Source organism: Apaloderma vittatum, unplaced genomic scaffold (assembly GCF_000703405.1).
Source record: "Apaloderma vittatum isolate BGI_N311 unplaced genomic scaffold, ASM70340v1 scaffold8296, whole genome shotgun sequence".
In the NCBI taxonomy this organism is placed as follows: Eukaryota; Metazoa; Chordata; class Aves; order Trogoniformes; family Trogonidae; genus Apaloderma; species Apaloderma vittatum.
In genome coordinates this window covers 3225-22794 of record NW_009719970.1, presented here as the reverse complement: position 1 = coordinate 22794, position 19570 = coordinate 3225, and the positions used below count along the sequence as shown (strand labels likewise).

Genomic DNA, 19570 nt, shown 5'->3' with positions numbered 1-19570 from the left:
TGTATGAAGAAAAAAAATAGGCATTTTCCATTCTGTTTTATTTCAACGCTTTTACATGTATAAAATATATTTAAAATACTTCACATAAAAATTAGCAAATGAGTTGCTTCTAAAAATCACCATAACCTCTTTGTGAGAGAGTGTACAAACACATACCTCTGATGCAGCTTTGTGACCTACAGCAAGGTAAAGCGTTTGTGGTGTGATACTCTCCATTAGTTCAGACAGGTTAGGGAGGAGTTTCCCTTTCCTCAGTACCCATCGGTGGAGTGGGAGACACAGCTTCTCACTCAAGCTCCAATGGCAGCTGCTTTATACGTACCTCTCCAGTCACATTTGGAACCACGTATGCAAACCCGCATTCAAATTCAGTAAAAAACATTATTGCTGGTGTCCAAACTGTCTCACTATCTTTTTACTCTCTCTTTTCAGTTCCTCAACGTGAGCATTTAGGCACTCCAGGACGTGCTGGGATCGTAGTTCTTCCTCTTCCAGGTATCTTGCAGCTATCGATCCAACTGAAGCTGTAGGCAGGGGGCACTAGAGGGAAACAAAGGGATACCAATATTCTTCCATTCCAAGTTTCAGCCAGAAACACTACTGACTGGCAAATCACGCAACTAAATAAGCTTCTAAAGGGCTCTTGTGTCATTTCAAACTTATTGGGCAGAGTAAGCACTCAGGTCTCAGGCTTGTACCATAGGGAAAGGTCCCTCCTAACAGTCTCCAGCCAACAGCTAAAGCCTCTCAAGCCTTTGCACAAACTGAAGGGAGAGAAATCAGTACCTCAGCACACATAACTTTTCCATTACAGTGGTTCCCCTCTCTAAGGCACTGGGGGGCTAGACCTGAACAGAAATAAGCTCTTCATGTGTCTACATAACTGCTGCACTTCACAAGTGGAACCCTGACCCCAGAGGTATCAAAAGGAATTGACTGTTTACTTAGGGGAACTGGAGTTTCACTTCAATTACCAGCCCCTCCACTTCAAACAATGAGAGGGAATAACATGGCATGTACAATCAGAGCAGAACTCGAGAGAAGGTCACTACAAAATACCACAGGTTTTGCCCTGGGTGTGTTAGTGCAGCCTCACACTTAAGATCTACATCTTGCTCCTTGTCTTCATAAAAATCTCAGTGAGTAATATCATCTCAGAATATGAGTTCCAGGGAAGGGAAAGAACTGGGGATATCTCTGCTTTCTTTTATACACTTCCTCTTCTTTCCTGAAATAATGGGTTCCTGGTACATTCTCACAGGTTAATTATAGACCAAACTCCCATTGCAGCTCACTGAACACCACTTCAGGTAGCAACAGTCAATAAACTACACCAGATTCTTCCCTTTACAGCCAAAACTATTCCTTTTACTCCCATCACTTACTCACAAGTACTTAATTTACAAAAATAATATTGTAAACTAGATTTAATTTAAGAATAGATGAAGAGAAGCTTCTTGCACAGCTGCTGTCAGGTGAATAGGTACTAAGGAGCTGCTTTCCATTACAAGAAACCTGCCTCAGTGTCTTGGCAAGAGAATGTAAGTGGTTATTTTCAAATCCTGGAGCATCATGGTTTTGTGGTCTTTTATCAAAGGCCAGGAACAAAGGGAAGCAGAAAAAAAGGTTGCAAGTAACAAGCAAGTCTCTCACAGCCCACTACTGCCTACTGACAAGAATTCTCCACTCTTAATGTTAAAGCAACTGATTTCATTAAAGACACTGGAGACTGACCACGAGTACGGAGTCTCAGTCAACACCAGAATACATGCATTTCCTTAGAAGATGTATTTCTACCTCGTAGAACAAAGTAGCATGTTCTCTTCTGCTAAACATCAAGCTCTAGAGCTTCTCTGACCCTGAAGCAGAATTATTCACGCTTCAGTTCCAATCCTGCAAACTGACAAGTTTCCATTTAGAATATTACAGTTCCCTAAGCTCCCAACATTTGTTTTCTGGACATATCCACAAGCTACCTTAGTCCTGAAACAATCAGGACCTATTCCTGGTAGTAAACCTCATCAAGTTCTATACACCTGACAAGCCTTCACTTACCTGCACATCAGCCTTAGAGACTCTTCTCTGGGCTCCGTACAAAACAAAAATAGTTGTTATCACTGCCAACAACACACAACCACAGAAGAAAAATACTCCTAAGGCTGCCAAGGACAGTAAGTCTGGAGCAAGGATCAGAAATCAGGATTCTCCCCTCCCTGAACTATTACAGCCTCGCCTGACCCAGGGTATTACATACGGTCTCAGTGTCCCTCTTCCATTCCCCTGCCCTCTCAAGTCAGTTTCCAGCCTGGTCATTACAGTGGGTACTGGGATATATGGTCCTAAACAACAAAGGAAGAAGTGACTGAGTTCAGGTTTCCTGTACCCTGGACAAGCAGCAACTGAGCTGAGGTAAAAGCACAGAGAAGGTGCAAAGGCTGTTGCCGACCAAAAAAAGTATAATCAGCAACTGGGAAAAATAACAGCCTCCCCTTGTGTGGTGAAGCGCCAATTTTAGGCTTACAGTTCAGTGTGCCGACTACTGCAGAGGGGTCAAACTCATGCTGTGCATTCCAGTAGACACAGATGTGCAGCACCAACTTTCAGATTCACTCAGTAACTGCACATTGAAATACTCAGGACTCTACCTGCACTCTGAGCCTCCACTACAGACCCAAGCCAAAAGCCGAAGCAGAATTCTGAAGTGACATAAGGAGGTCATGGTACACACCGACGCACAGCATCAGGGTGGAGAGAACCATGAGCTTCTGGAATTTGCTTAGCAAATGTCCCAACCACAAAGCCCTTCCCCAGAGTGTTCTGAAGAATAACCACATCGCTCCCATTGTCCAAGTATTAACTACCAAGCAGTGTTTTCTCCTCCCTGTTTAATAAATGCTTGCAGAATCAAACATATCACGCCAGCAACATATCGCGCCAGCAGATCCCACATTCAAAAATCTGGCTTCTTTTGCCAGATGAGAACCCAGCTATAACCTCAGCTGTTGAATAGCAACCAGCTTCTATAGAATGGCTTACCAAAGGCACAGATTCTCTCTGATGATGTGAGACAGACTGCTTAGATGCTTCATCTTCAAAATCTTTGTTTCCATCTAGAACATGGAGCAAAGAATCCGTTCCCAACAAGCCCGAAGCAAGTGACTCCATGTAGTTCTTTCTGCTGGTCTGAGTGGGTGACTCGCCTGTCTCTGGGCTCACAGTTCCTCCTTTAGCAGCCCCCCACTTCTGGGGCTCCCGTTGATGATGCTGAACAGTCCCAGCAGGCTTGTGATGAATTCTCTCTGCTTGCTCACCACGTTTGTGCTGTGCTTCCCAAGTTGTCCTGAAAGGCAGGTTTGAACACATAACTGCTTGACAGTTTGCCTCTTAGCAATTGAACTTTAGCAAAAACTTACAGAGATAACAATTAACATACAGGTTATTAATAGCTCTTGTTTCCACAGGACTTCCAGATATGCATCCAGTTTCTAGGGAATTCTCTCTTACTCTTCTGCAAAAGACAGAAGACAGCAAAAACTGCAGTCTGCACATCCTAGTATGCAAAAGAAAAGAGCACAGCCACCCTTCACAGAAAAGAGCACATACTGCTTCTCAGTCAAAGAAAAAGGTAAAGGCTGGCTTTGCACTACTTAAAGCATACAGGCAGACTCCAAAACAGTCTGTGTGTTCTGCCATATATACTACGCGCTGGAGATGGATACTATACATAAAGCACGTCATTAAAAACCCATGCATCCCCATACCTTCTGTTCTCCATCACAATAAAAAAGCAGCAATCCTGGGGTCATGCAACACTCACCTGTTCCACACAGCCCTGGCCTCAGGCTCTTCATCTTGTACGTGCTGAGCAGCGCCCTCAGGTTCATCCTGGCAGTCCCACTGAGTGAGCTCCAGTTTTGCTCTGGCCTCTGCTAGATCCTTCCGTAACTGCTCGTTCTCAGATTGTAATTTATTTAGTTTAACAGCATAGCCTTCACTGAGAGCTCTTAAGCTGACATCTTTTCCCTAACAGACAGAGAAGGGCTGAAGTCAAAACTTCTTATTTGCAAGACACCATAGTCAAATTCATAGCAAAGGCCAGCGATTCCTTAAGGAATCAATTTTGAGCGGCAGAATTTTCAAGGCCTTCATAAGAGCACGTCAAATATATACATAATATTGTGTTTGCATCCAGACAATCTGTGCTAATCTGCGTAGGAAAGGAAGTCTCTCTCACCACTAGATCTTTTGCAAACATAGACCAAAACCAGTTCAGATGTATCTGTCTTTGGCCTTGGGACAATGAAGACGACATGACCCTGAGTTCTCCTCCAGCTGTATACTCCAGGATTCCCTCACTTAGGTAACAGGCAAGCCTTTGAGCCAAAGCTGGGAACACTCAGGTGCCACCGCATGGAACATCTCAGTCTGAGCAACTGCCCAGGTATCAGAGTAGCAGGCTCTGCCAGATTCCTCACACCCATGGGAATTAACACACATCCCAGTGGCTTAGCTCTTGATGGGAGGTAAATCGCTCGCAGTGGGAAGCTCCCTTCTCTGTGATCTACCAGCAAAGCTGTTTACAAGAACACTTCTAGATCCCCTCCCTCAAATTAGCAAAGGGCCATGGTAATAATTATGAAAATCTGTGCGTATACCCTCCCCACCTTGGATGACTTATTGTCCTTTAGAAACTTTTGCTGGTAAAAGCAAATTATTTTGGGGGGTTTTGAAGCACTGAACAACTTATTTCTCCCCCATCCTCTCCTGACTAGGCTAGGTGCATATAATTTCCACTGTTCCTACCCCTGTGACACTCCCAGTTTCTTCTTGCCAATTTTATTACATACTTAACTCATTCTCTTCACTGCTCTAAGATCCTTCCAAATGCACATTAGAAGAACCTGGCCAAGACAGGTAGCTCCTGCACCAGAGGGCTGTTAGGCTTTATTATTTTATATTTTTTTAAACCAGGTTTCTTGCTTTACCCTTTGTTATCAAGCTTTTGGCAAATCAAGCAGGTGAAAACCCACCATGCACTTCAGGAAGAAAGTAACGGGCCTTAGGTCACTTCAGTCTCAAATCAGCCCCCTGGAAAGCTTTGCTTTTTCTCCATCTCACCTGCCACAAGCTTTCCCAAGAACACTGGCACATTTGACAACCACCCCAAACTAATATTAAAGCTGAGTATTTCCTTCCCACAGATCTGACAGGATAAAAGCTCTGACGATACATTCCCATTAGGTTTTCAGCTGTCTGAATCCAGTCCTTGCCTCCCATGAGGCATCCATCCTGGTTTATGTGAGACAGAACTTGCAAACTAGCTATTTCTTCCTTCACACGGGCACTAAAATGAAGCCACCTTCAAGATACTATTCCTGCCAAGACTGCACCTCTTCCACGTAGGCTCCCCTTCTCTCTGGACAACGTAGGCTCACCGAGGCTCAAGAGTACCAGACCAGCAGGAGCCCACCACAGTGCGCCTTCCCAGAGCTTTGCCCCAAGGCATCCAGCCGATACTCCCAGGCTGCAGCCTGGCCCTTCCGAAGGGCTCTTCACCAGCAGGGGAATGTTCTCTCACCCCCGAAATTGCAAGGACCGGAGTGACTACAGCTCCAAGACAGGCCAAAAGGATGTCGCAGACTTAAAAATCAGAGGTTTGAGGTAAACTTGCATAAAATGCAACAAAAATTACTAAAAAAAAACCCAGGCCAAGCCAGGCCCCACAGAGAGTAAGTGAGGCGATGGCTCTGTTTCTGCAGTTCTCCTTGGTAGTCTCTGACCGAACAAGATGCCAAGTATTTCTGCACCTTATTTCCTCACAGATCACTCCTCTTGCTTTGGTTTTAAGTTCACTGAACTCTATCAAGTATTTTGAGAGGTCTGGGCAAAGACTATTACTATTCCCAGGCAGAGGACACACAACACTAGCCCCTTCCTATCTCCGGTCCCTAATGTATACCTCTAGCCCACCACATTCTGTTTTTTCCAGCATCTCTGAGAGATGACGGTTTTCCAGTCTCAAGGTTTCCAACTGGACCAGAATCACCTGAGGAGACAGAGGCAAACACCAAGCTCAGAAAAAAGAACACAACACATGCCCACAACACCCTACAGGTATTTTCCACCCTCAATTCCAGGACATGTGAAAAAGCAAGTTCTGAACCATTAGTTCTGCAGGGACCCTATAGAGAAGGCCATAAAAATAACCATTCACAGTGATTTACATTAGTTTCCAAAGATGTCATCATCCAGGCCTAATTAGCAGGAGTGATCTCAGAGAATTCTGTGGGAGTTACAGGTTTGAAAAGAAGCATGACAGATTCAGCAAACACCGTAAATCAAAAGATTTCATCAGAAGAGTCTCGAAGTCTTCATTCAAAGGCTGAAGAGAAAAGGAAACTTAACACTGATAAAAACCAGGATGGTATTCCAAGCCTTAAGATCCCTTAAAGAGACAACATAAGTCTTCTGCCTTTTTTACCCTGTGCTCCACCGCTTTCCTCTCTGCTCTTTCAATCTCTGCTCTCAGCCGTTGTTCTAGGTCTGATGTGGAGCCACTTGCAGACGCAATTGTGATGTCCCGCTGGTGTAACTCCTGTGTTAACCTGGAGATTTCCCTTTTCATTCCTTCTAGCTCACTGCTGTGAATTTGTTCAGCTTGAGAGAGCTGCTCTTTCAGCTGGAGGAAGATATGCACACACCACCCACGAGCTTTTAAAAGATGTTTCAGCAAAAAAGTAGAAGTATCGTACATGGTAATGTGAAATCTAAGTACCGAAAAACAAAAACCTCTATGCAACAAGCCCTCTGTGCCTGCTTGTCCTCCTTGATTAAAAACCACCTCTTCCCAATGCTTTTCCACACCATAAACTGCCACTTGAGACAAGACATAAGTTACATGCTGTGGAGTACTTGAGAAGACCCATATTTGACCAAAACACAGTCTCTTTAGCTCCTCATTCTACCTCTGTGGTCAACAACAGATACCAAAGGTTTACCGTCACTGGGAAAGCACAGGAACACTTTCATAATATAACCGTGCAGTCTGCCACTCTGCCTTCCTGAGGCAGAGATGGTATCTTTAAATAGCTCTAGCCAGAATTTTCTTCCATTAATTTGTCCTAAGTCTTTTGAACCAATATTAGCCTGTAGCAACTAAAGCTATCCATGGCAAATTTCCACAAGCTAGCTATGCACAGGGTAAAAATACACTGCTTTGTTTTCATAACTACATTTGATGACCACCAGTCCCCGCATTATGAGAGAATAATCATTCCCTATTTACTTTCCACATGACAGGCATGATGTTATTTTTAGTACGATCAATCTCATTTATCTCTTTTCCAGTTTGGCAAGTCCTATTCCATTCAGCTGTTTCATGTATAAAAAACACTCTATCCTTTCGGTCATCTTTTTCCACACCTTATCTTGTTTTATTCAAGCCTTTTTGAGGTGGCAAACCTGCACTGCATACAATATTCTGGTAGGCACACTGTATTTATTCAGTGACATAAGAGACCAACAACAAAGCATCATTTCTTACATAGTATTCCATTCCATTAGCCAGAAATACTAACCACCCAAACCTCCACGATTTTTCTGAGAATCAGAAGCGTTTTAGAAAATTGAACCAGATTATCTCTGCCTAGCTGTATAAATACTATACATATGGTGATTTATCTCCATGTCACCTCAATGCCTCCCAAGTATATAAAATAGAAACAACCATAATAAATCTCTCTTTCCTCCTCAGCAGCCTGTAGGAGATTCATTTATTGTGTGGCTGTTTAAGTGTGTAACTAACCACGCATCTCTGCTAAAATCTGCACCTCTGTACATTCAGAATAAAGGATGAAAGATTTTCACAGAAGTGAGGTTTTTCACTCAAGTCCAATAAGGTTTCTACTCTAACCAGGCTGCAGTGAAAGCTCTCACACTGACTGATCTAGGCTATTATTAAAAGTCAAGCCTTTTTGAGACTTGCCTCCCTCAGGTGCACAGAACACTAGGGTGAGGTCCTTGTGGCACATGAGCTGCTCCATTTCTTCCAGCCCCTGAGTTCCTGTCTATGCATCAACCCTTAAACAAACTCCCTTACTTATGGACTACGACACATTTGAAGCCCTGTCTGAAGACCGACAGCAAAAATCCATTCCCTCCCTGTTTATCCTGTGGGAAGCCTGTTTTTGCTTAAACTCAGGATTCCAGGCCCTAACTTCTTTGTGATGTTGCCCCTCCAGTGCTAATTCAAGAATCTCCACACTATAGCGAACTACTGCATGATGTAAGGGTAGGCCTGAGAGATGCTCACTGAGTAAGCTGCACAGACACGTACAGAAACCTGCAAACCTATCTTCTAACCTCCTCCTTTGTCAGATCTGCTCCTTACCCTTCAGCGTATCACTGCCTCCACAACATTCCTGGCCTTTGGTCCCATTTGGAGCTTCGCTAACCGTGCACTGCTGAGGGCCATGACAGACACGAGAATGGCTGACTCCACAAAGAGCCTTTCCCACTCTCCAGGAACAAAGCGACATTACCTTTTTAATCTCTGCCTTTGACTCAGTATGGTGTTCTGCCATTGACTGCAGCTCTTTGACATTCTCATCCAGCTCTTCACTCAGCTGTACACACCTTGCATTCGAAGACACCAGGCTGAGAGCCAAATGTAAAACTACAGATTAGAATACCTCGAGGAGGAGGACACGGTCAGAGAAACTTTGATCTTCCAAGCGGTCTCCTAAGTCCGTCATAACAGAAACCGAACTCTTAACCTAGAAGTCCCTTACTAATCCTTCGGTTTTGTTTACCAAAGTAATTTCAAAAAAGATCAGGAAGCTGATCTAACATATAACAGCTGTTTCTTTTTTGTTTCTTTACCATACTAAGATTACAAACTTCCCATGCAAACATTAGTCTGAAAACCACAACCTCCAAGAGGAAGAGTTGTTTATAATTCTTAGTTCACAGGAAAGTCTAGATCTGGTTCTTACCAGCTGACTAACAAAGACTCCTCAACCTATTATAAATGAAGGTGCTAAGCGTAAGCAAGCTAAAACACTGAAAACACCCACAGTGTGCAGCGAAAAGCAGCCAATCCATTAGCAAAACAGTCTCACTATTAAGCCGCAAAATGAATAGCATTTGATTTCTTCAGCCCTTTGATATTTAAAATAAGCCTAAAAAAAAAAAAATAAATCAGTGGGACTGGTTAACCTGATGAATACGATATATTAGGTATTCTATTGTGATCCAAATTTCATTGCACATGCAGGGGAGGCAAGCAGTGGCTACCTGTTCTCAAGATGAGTAACCTCCGACTGTAAGTGCTGTTCCTTCTTCTGGGCAACATCCAGCTGCCCTAGTAGGTACTCCAGCTCCGGACAAGACAATTGCTTCTCTTGCAAGCGCTCCTCCAAGACCCTTTAATCACAGCACCGAAACATCACATCCGAGCTCACTAACACAGGGAACATAACCACCATTTTCTCGGAATTCTCCGAAAAACACAGCAGCAGGTGACACCTGTGTGCATTGTGAATAACATACCAGCTGGATGACAGCCCTCTGTTTGAGTTCAGGCTGATTAAAAAAGACTACATCCCATTTTGATGTGAGCCTTCCTGATCCACACAGTCTCTCTGCCACTAGCAGGCATCCAGCTTGCAAGAAACAGTGTGGCTTTTGGGTAACATATGCCAAAACCTTCTGGCATGGCCTTCAGAACCCTATAGCTTTTGTATTTTACCAGTGTAGGAGGGAAAGGCCCAGATGATTTTGTCACATGTATAGTTACCTTACCAAGACCCGAATCTGACATCATTAAATCGGTGAGAATTTTCTCCTATATTAATAAATACATTATAAAATCTTGAAAGGCCTCCAGTACTTGACCCAAAATGCCTGGAGAAAAACAAAACAAAACAAAAAACCACAAACCCTCATAAGCCCTGTGCTGCCTCCAGAAACCTAGCTGAGTAGAACACCAATTCCTTTCACACTCTTCACTGAGTATCAGCAGATGTCAAAAGCAAGGCAATATGATAAATGCTGCAAGGGAGCACAGCACTTCTGAGAAACTGCAGTGTACCATTCTATATATCAACCAACACAGATCCAGCTATGTGAAAATGCTTCTACCATCCTCACTGGAAGAACCTGGAATATAGATCTGGATTCAAGAGCGTAAGTACCAGTGACGCACAGATGTTACCTGATGAGGAGCTCTTTCGTGTGAAGAGTTTCAGTCGCCCTGGCCAGCTCTTTCTCTGACTGCTCCTGATGCCGCTTGGAACTGTCAATGAAATATTCTTGAGACTGCAAAGTGCCTCTAAGTTCCATCTTCTCATCCTGTAGCACCTGCTCAGGAGGGAGAAGGAACGACTGTTGCAAGATGGGACTGAAATAGTTTGTTATAATGTGATGAGATGGTCAGATTTTTAAGGAACCCCTGGAAGTACTGCAGAGCACCACATGAGTACAAAGCCAGTTTTGAGGCCAATCAGAAACTTTAAAAAGGCTCCAGAAAGAGATGGGAGCTCTGGGATGAAAAGCCTTCCTGCTACTTTCCACAAGCACTATTTTCTGTTCATTTTCCTAACAGCTCCTCCACTCACCTCTAACATTTTCCTGGATCGCCTTAATTCTTCTTCAACTCTTTGCTGATCCTCCAGAATCATCCGATTTTTCTCAGTCAGGTCATCCACTCTCATGTTAAGCCTCTCCACCTCCAACTCGTTGGCACAGACGGCATCATTGGCTCTCTCCAGCTTTCTGTTTAAGTGCTGGATTTCCGATCGACTGGCCAGCTCCACCGACTCCAGAATCTGCTTCTGATTGGCAAGCTGAGTCTGCTAAGAACAATTAGTTTACATTAAAGCTAAATTACACAAAACACAGTGTATCAAAACAACTGATTTCTTTGCGTAACAAGCAACATTGTCAAAGTAAGCAACACTACCTTTCAGGGAAGGAGGGAAAGTGTTGTGCCAGGATTACAAGAAGGGTAAAAATTGTTCAAATTGTCTGAGTATGAACTGTGTAAGAACAAAGTTGCCTACTCTTTTTTAGTCATTAACCTAAGGCTAGACCAGGAAAAACAGCAGCATATAAGGAAGTCTGTAAATACCATACACAAGCTAAAGATAACCCAACGGTTAATTTCACACCAGGATAGAAAGCAGCTCTTGGTGCATAACAAAACAAACACACAACCATCAAAAAGATCAAAAACTGAACCGGGTGTAACAGTTAATCATGTTCTGCTTTATGCAGTATCTGGTTCTAACAGCTTGTGAGAATGCTCACTTTCAACATTTCATTGTTTTAATGGCAGACAAAAAAAAATGTTGTAAGAAACATATGCCTAGCAAACAAGATATGCTCTATTATTTATAGACACAACATTATTTCATAGCATTTCTTTCTACATAGCTAGCTGGTGAAATGTAACAAGCCAGCTCTCACATAAGCTTCTATGAATATTCACTCCATATATTCCTTTTCTGAATAGTACCTTACAATTTTTAAAGGTTGAAACAAAATATTTGAGCAGTCTTTTACTCTCCATTTCTAAGTGTAGCAATTCCTGCCAGCTTGAGAAACACCTCATGCCTTGATTTACTGCCTGACACATAATGCCTGATAACCAAGAAAACTAGAGGAACCGTGAATTTGGACACTACGGTATAATTTTGATTATAGCCTTTTCATTATTTGAATAGCCATGACGGAAAACAAAATCAGGAGCAGCAAGAGTTTAAAGTATAGCTTTTTTTGCATCCAAAAAAACAAAGTACCAGAATACTTGAATAGTTATTTCTGCATTAAGAAAATATTTAGGGTCTCTCTTATTTCCAGCAACAGAACCTACGGGACAGCACAGTACTCCAAGTTTCACCTGTTGACTTTAAAGGCTGCAGGTACTACAGGAAGCTGCTCATCACTGGGTAAGAGCGCCAGGCTTCCCTAAGCTGCACTGAAAGATATGAGGGGAAGCCAGCTGGAAGAAGAGAAAGGGCAGTACTCCATGGTCACGTATCTCAATTTGACCTTGTGCCAGAGAAACAACTAAACATTCAAAATGCATATAAACATCCCAGGCAAAAAATTAGCACTTTCATGCTGGGCTTTTCAAAGAAATTGAGGATTCAGGCAGTCTCTTCACAGTACCTATGCACCTAAGTCATCTACGTTGCTTAGGAAAAATCCCCCCAAATTCCTGTTTTTCTGCTGCACAGTAAGAAGAGTTCCTCTGTGCTCCAGTGTACCAGCCTGGACTCCAAGGACACATCTGTTCTCCGACAATTGAGCTATCAGTGATACAAAGAGAGAAGAGCAGCAAGACCACCTGCTCGACAATTCTCTCTGCATTTGTAGATCTACTAGTGTCAGCCTCTCACAAAGCCCCTGTCAGAGCCAGCTTCAATCCTGTCATCACATGCTTCCTCCTTGCAGGAGCTTCCACTCAAGAGCAACTCAGGAGCCCATTAAGTGCAAAACCCCCAGCAAGAGCTTCTTATCAGTGTCTGCTGTGATTGTGTCAGTGTGACTTCACAGCTGTGCTCTAGGTCAATTCATCTTTGCTCTGCTGCAGCACCACTAACTCACTGAACGATTAGCTTTTCAGGAACAGCAGCCTCACTACTTCTTGCTTTTTAAGAGACTTTTTGTTTAAAAAAAAAGGGGGAGGGAGCACTGAAAACTTCTGTTACTTCTACTTTGTGGAAGTATGTGTCATAGGGGAAGACTATTTTTCAACATCATCCTCTGAGCTGGACCCACAAGGTACGTATTTAACTAGTGGCAGGTACAGAGCTTTGAACGAGACAACATGATGTAACAGCTATTTTAAAGTGTCATATGCCATGGTCTCTGCCTCCCAGGGAAAGCTTCATCCTACTGTCTTCTCTACTAATTGGAGGGGTGGCAGGGAGAGCTGCAAAAGGTTTATCTAACCTCTGTTGACAGACTCCAGATCTTTTTTCCATACAGCACTCACAGAAGTAAACCTTATTCCACTGGGACATTAAAAGTCATTTCAATGGCAATCTAAACTGGATTCAAGCCTCAGAGATTTCATTAGTCTTTCCCTCTTCCCCCCTCCCTCCCCTCCCACCTGCTGCCACAAACAAAACAAAAACTTTCAGCACATATTAATTGTACCTGAATGAGCTCAGACTGCTCAGTCAAAGCCTTCCTCTGTGCTTCCAGCGATGCCACCTGCTGCTGGTAAAGCAAGCGCTGCTTCTCCCAGTCAAGTGATTTTTGACGAAACTCCTGCAAGGACAGCAGGGGTGGCTGGGAGCACTACATCCATGCAGTTGACAAGAAGGCCCCCTTCTAGGTCATATCCGTGTTTGCTTTGTCTCTCCAACATATCCTCACGCACCTTTCCCCACAGCAGGGAAACCATTAGCCAGTCAATTTGATGCACCAAGTCAGCAGTATAAAACCCCTCACATACTGTGCTTGCTGTATTTCTTTCCCTCCTGAGTTAAAACGCCAGTGTCAATTATTGCTGTTTACAAATGTTAAGTGCTAACAGATTCATGGCTAGTTTCATGGATTTGCTGTCAGAGGTTTAGCAAATCAGACGGGCTTTAGCTTCCAAAACATGCTGCTATTGAAATCACTAAGATGACAAGTATGAACTACAGAATTTTAATGCTAATCTCTGCTCCAGAAATTGGACACTGCATCAGTCAGATGTATTCGTTAGCCACATCTTCAGAGAACAGCAGAAGAAAATTGAGCGTGGTTGAGCTTAACATAGCAGAAAGATTAAAAGATGAGACAGGGTTGAGAAAAAGATTGATATGGAGCTCACTCCTCCTCAAAGAGGCGAGATGACAGTCTCACCACACTGGAATTCATTCCATTCACATAATTAATTACTTTTCCAGCACCTTCTTCCTTTTATGTAGTCTAAGACTACGAACAGCAGCACAGTTTATCCTGTGTATTCAGAGGCCCCAATGCAGGAAACTGCCTTTATTACAAGCAGTTGAGAAGAGCCAATGCCTGGAGAGTACTTTTCAAGCAGGATTCATAGTCCACTTCCTAGCTGACTATTCAGTCATCACTGAAACCCAGAAAGTCAGTTAATACATTCAGACTCACTTTAGCACCTGTTTTTTTGCACATACCTCCAGCTTCCTGGTCAGTCGGCTCATTTCAAACTGGTCCTCCCCTTGTCTCTTCTTAGCTTCTCCTCCACCTTCTCTTAGGTGTTTCTTCTGCAGCTTCTCATAGCTTCTCCTCAGCCTGGACAACTGCAAGGAACACAGTGAAAGAGACAACCCTGTTCAAAGCCCCAAGGCAAGAATTAAACAGCATTTTGAAAGAAGGCACACAAAAACGGCTTCACACGAACAATTCCCCTAATCAAGGCCACACAGCTTGCAAGTGAATATTTGTATAATGAGCCTGTTATGCCAACGGGATTGCAAAATATGTTAAGTTGTGTAAGAGTAGCAAGATGCCACTGAAGTCATGATAGCAGCAGCTCTAATTAGACCTCTGTCTTACCACTCTTAAAACACGACTAAAATATCGGTAAGATGGAGGTTCATGTGTAGCCGTTAAGGCAGCACAAGCACGGTACCCGTCCCTCTACAGGCAGCTCCCAGCCACAGTAATAGCAGGCAGCACCTGCGGCTGATGTCCTCATGCAGAGGGGCACATCACCCCACACACGGCGTGGGCACAGTTCTGCACAGAGGCGCATTTCCTGGGTGATTACAATACACTTGTGAAGACCAGGTAGGAACTGGATCTCTTCCACTTAGCGGGGGAAGAAGATTTGAGAATAGCCATTATACATAATATCAACACTATTTCATCTGTCATTTTCTGCTTAGATACACTATGTATTTCACAATGAGCAGAGAATGCCAACAGAAAATATCACTCCTACGCCTGCTGCTAGAATCCTAAAGTCGTATCAGAAGGAAGAACGAGGAAGAAACTCCTGACATTTAAATGACCCTCTGTGAAAATAATCACTTGCAACTGGCACAGAGAATATCCATTTGATGAGCTCCCCCGAACACAACTATTAAATAAAAAGTTTCCAAGCAGTCACATGCATTTGAGAAGTCATCATTCCCATTTTACTGATGGAGAACGCTAAGCTCGGGGATGAACAGAAGGACTCTGAGAAGAAAAAAAGTCTGAATCGAGACCCCATGTACTGGTCACAAGAGGTTCTCAGAGCCCTGAGTCAGCAAAGTACTTAGGAATGTTTGATGGGAATGGACAGATGCATAGGCTTGGAGTTAATACATGAATATCTTTTGCCAAACATGTCAGATGATTACAACTACAGGTTTACTCCTTCGACAGCCTTGGTGAGTAAGACACCATACCTGTAATTTTACTGGTGTAAACCAGGACAGAAAGAATTTCCCCAAACAGTACTAAGAACAAAAGACTAAAAACATTGGAGCTTAACGTTATCTACATCAATCCTGTGTGGGTAGAACACCAACACATTGCCATTTTGGCCACAACATGCCCACCGTTAGCAATTCAGGCAGATCTGCCAATATACCTCAGCTTTGCTTTGCAGCTTATCCACAATTCCGGTGGGAACACCTAGTGAATGAAGACTGTTAGTCATGCTGAATAGTAAAGAGCGTTAAACAAGGACAGACGTCTTCTGTCGTGAAAGCAGAGACTACTAAATTAACTAAATTTATGGCTTGCAGTGAGCATGAACTAGGCCCAACCCTCCAGAGGAAACAGGTCAATGCTCTACGAGCTGTTCAGGCCACTTAACTCACTGCTACTGACAGGTAAGTGGAGACAGGCAAAGAGTTAAGGCATAAACAGAACACTGTTACACCACTTGCAGGACATTCCACATGTACCACCTTGCAGTGAGCAAGAAGCTTTCTGAGATGAAAGCTCTGAAATTATTTTTAAAAATATTTTCTAAATTTTAAAATATTTTCTAAGTATACCTAGTTTTTATTAAGTGTATTAAGACTAATATGCCTGGAGAAAACAAAATCCTTACCAACAAAATCAAAGTCAATAGATGCAAAAAGTTGAGACTACATGCCACTCTCATTTCTTGATCAAACATGATCAAGGTCAGTTACACCATCATTCTTTTTTAATTTCTCAAAATGCCGAAAGAGCAAACTGCTGCTGCCTGTACCAATGGCAACTTCAGAATAAGCCCTATGGTGACTAGAATGGGTGAACACAGGACACTTCAGCAGTAAACTTCTGCACATGTCTAACACATGAAAACTGCAACAAAACACCTACTACACGTTTCTACCCCCAACAGCTTTTTGTTTGTCACTAAGTTCCTCCAAAGTGTAAAAAAGAGGCCTAACAAAGCATACACATACTGCTTTGTCTAAGCTCAATGCTATTTTTTTAAGAACAGAAACATTAAAAGGATGGGAAGTTTTAAAACTACAGCATTTAAACAGAAGCAATGATGCAAAGCACTTCATCTATCAGATTGTGTATCAACTGCGAACTGAAAGACTATCTTCTCTTATTGAAACTCACCCCCTCTTGAAATTTCTTCAGCTGTTGCTCATATTCTCTAACCATGTCCTGATTGGCTTTTTCCATGTCTTCTACCTTGTGACGCAACATGCTAACCTGAAGGAAGAGTTAAAAAGCAAACAAATAACAATGGAAGTGGACTTGATTGTCAGTAGGCACTAGGATTTCATGAATATATATATATATTACAGTAGAAGTGGAAAATTATTATTATAAGATCCAAATTCTGTTAACAACCACATGTTTCAATGTGGTCACTCACTGTGAATCACATTAAGTCCATGCCTAAATCTTTGGTAGGCTGGGGCCGGAACTGTTTCTGTTCTGGCCTCTTGTACTGAGCCAGTTTCTGTCTTTCATTTTGGCAGATGAAGCTGACAGTTTGAGCTTGTGTCAAAAAGCTGGTTTTATCTGGTATTTTCATCAAAGTCTTCATGTGCATTAAGATTTCAAGATATTTACCAGGAGAAAAGATGGCCATGTCATTAGCTTACTACACTCAGACAAAGCAGAGATTGCAAATAACACACAGAGAAGAGCGGGACAATGAAAGAAATGGGGCTTTGAAACTCATGGGGAAGACTTCCCTCACATGGATTCAGCTGCTTCTATAACTCGTTTTTGTCCCTTTTTTTTTTTTTTCTTCATCCACAATCCTGAGCGGCTAGCTTTCTAACTGCAGGTCCAGAGGACAGCAAGCCAACAAATTAAAATTAATCACCATAGAAAATTCATAAAAATAAACCAAAAGCATGAATATATTCTAGTAGGTAGTTTAACCACAGTTTACAGTTCAGTTTTTAAATGTTTGCTGTTGGTGGCAAGAAATATTTCAAAAAGTGTCTTGAGAAAACGCAACTGATAAAAACGATAACCTATATGATAAAAATCACTGTTCTTGCAAATGAAAATCCTGTGGCATGACTCCAGATTTAATAACTCTGTAACAAAGACATTCATTCCAAAACTTGCCAGTAGAAGCACCTGATCACATTATCAAGAAACTACAGAATTCTTAAGCCACTGTCACTACAGTCTTGTCACATTTCTCCTTATTTTACAAGATACCAGTCCAAATTACTAAAAGCTACAGCAGTAATTGGGTAATTTTGAGGATATAGCACAGTTATACAGGCACTCAAAAAAAAATCCAACTGCTTCTGCAGTTATCAGTTGGCTTTTGACCCAAGAAGTCACATCAACTTCATCAGAGAGCTGTCAAAACACAATTTATAGCAAGGAGTCTGCCAAAAAAAACAGGACACAGCAGCTATAAACGTAAGGACAAATTTTAAATACTTTCAGAATAGATCCTAAGATACAGCCACCCAGACTCCTGCTGGTTTCCTCTAATCCAAGAAAAGACACATCAGTTCATTTGCACAAAAGAAAGTTTACACTCCACATCCTATGGAAAAACACCACTTCTCCACTGATACAGAAATTGTTTGCACTTCCAGCAGGCCTTTAATTAAAGGCTACAAAACCTGAGAGTGGCATAAAATAGCCCTTGGAAAATCTCCCAGCAATATCTTGGTGTAGTTTACACAACCAAATGTTTTTTTCTACCAGTGACTGCAGGTTGCTGACCTGTCGATTACTGTGTAGCCAGATTTAATGTCTCTGGGTTCTCTCTAGAAACTCCAAAAAATTCAGTTTGTGGACTTCACCAGCCCTTAGGGAGTTGATCACTTGACTTGAATTACCACTTGGACATCTTGTTCCAACAGGCTCCTTTTTAAATGCTGTTCCTAATTTCCAACTATGAAACAGGCTCCCGGTTTGCTTAGCACAGCTATTTGCTAAAGTTAACCCCTTGTTTTGGCTTAGCATTTAAATATTAAAAAGAAAAAATAAAAATCAAAACCGATTAAACACATGCCCTTGCAAAGTCAAACTCTGAAATTCAGGTTGTCTTTATACTGTATTGTAACATGTAAAACACATAGATTGACACCAACCCCAAAACAGTGTGAATCTGAGGTACCTCCTTATATTTTTCCTGCAGAGCAGCCCTGGCAGAGGAAAGTTCCTGCTCTTGAACACTCAGGCAAGCTTCCAAAGCCTGTGTCTGTCTTTCCCATTCAGACTTCTTGTGAGCCACCATAATGTCGATCTGCTTCATCAGTTCCTGCAGTTCAGCCTCACAGGAAGTCAAGAACCCACCACTGGAAGTGAAAGAGTTTGAAGTTACAAAGCAGACACCACCCCACACAGGTCCAGTCTCTCCTGCCAAAGGCAGCAGAACAAGCTAACTTGCACATGCACTGCTTTGATCTCTGTGCAAATCAGCCTGCAGAGAAACATTCTTCAACTCATGCGTTCACCTCATTCTTTAATGCAGTATCTCCCAAGCAGTATGTTCCTGTCACCGGGCAGAGATGTAAATTTAGCAATGACCAACAAGGAATACTTGTGAAATCCCAGTGAGAACAAATGACCTACACACTTGAAAAGTAAGGGGTTTGTCTTCTGTACAAAGAAACGTCACAAGCACCTATAAAAACAGATCCCTTCGTCTCAGTACTGTGCATTATCTAAGTAAACCGGAGCATGTTTTATCCGCATTTTGTATTTGCTTTAATTGCTCTCCAGGCAGACGCACTTTATACCAACTTTCAGTCACCAGAGATATCGCACAGCCAAGCTATCAGCTCCTGAAAACAGAAGTTTCTCATGAATGCAGTCAAACCCCTAAGCAGAGGGGGCTGGATGACAACATGATAATGAAGAATAAAACATTCACAATCCATTGGAGAGAGCATGCTCCCTAGCGACACTCAATTAATAATTTGGTGCAGAAATTACTGAAGCCAACTCAACTAACACCTCTAAAATTTTGCAAGCTGCTAAGCCAGGGACAATATTAACGCTTGCACTATACTGCCCTAGAGGGTGGTGAACTCCAGGATGATCTTTACTCCTTTAATTTGCCTGTCAAACAGGAAGCACTGAAAAGAAATGGAAATCAATAGGTTAAGGGATTGAAATTTCTCTGTTCCTCCAGAGCAAAGGCACACTTCACAACTTGGCAGTTTTC

At 42.5% G+C, this 19570-nt stretch overlaps 1 protein-coding gene across 1 annotated transcript in view; it reads right to left on the bottom strand.

Annotated features, from left to right (window-relative positions):
• Positions 1 to 381: 381 nt before the first annotated feature.
• CEP63 (centrosomal protein 63kDa) overlaps positions 382 to 19570 on the bottom strand; it is a 21195-nt gene continuing 2006 nt past the window's right edge. The window contains exons 2-14 of the mRNA XM_009870851.1: positions 18518 to 18698; positions 16531 to 16626; positions 14148 to 14273; positions 13165 to 13278; positions 10617 to 10850; positions 10214 to 10359; positions 9295 to 9423; positions 8541 to 8655; positions 6482 to 6679; positions 5960 to 6046; positions 3818 to 4023; positions 3037 to 3340; positions 382 to 540 (exon numbers count right to left, since the gene is read on the bottom strand). Of these exons, the coding sequence (XP_009869153.1) occupies positions 382 to 540; positions 3037 to 3340; positions 3818 to 4023; positions 5960 to 6046; positions 6482 to 6679; positions 8541 to 8655; positions 9295 to 9423; positions 10214 to 10359; positions 10617 to 10850; positions 13165 to 13278; positions 14148 to 14273; positions 16531 to 16626; positions 18518 to 18698 (2095 nt within the window). The remainder of the gene's footprint in view (positions 541 to 3036; positions 3341 to 3817; positions 4024 to 5959; positions 6047 to 6481; positions 6680 to 8540; positions 8656 to 9294; positions 9424 to 10213; positions 10360 to 10616; positions 10851 to 13164; positions 13279 to 14147; positions 14274 to 16530; positions 16627 to 18517; positions 18699 to 19570) is intronic.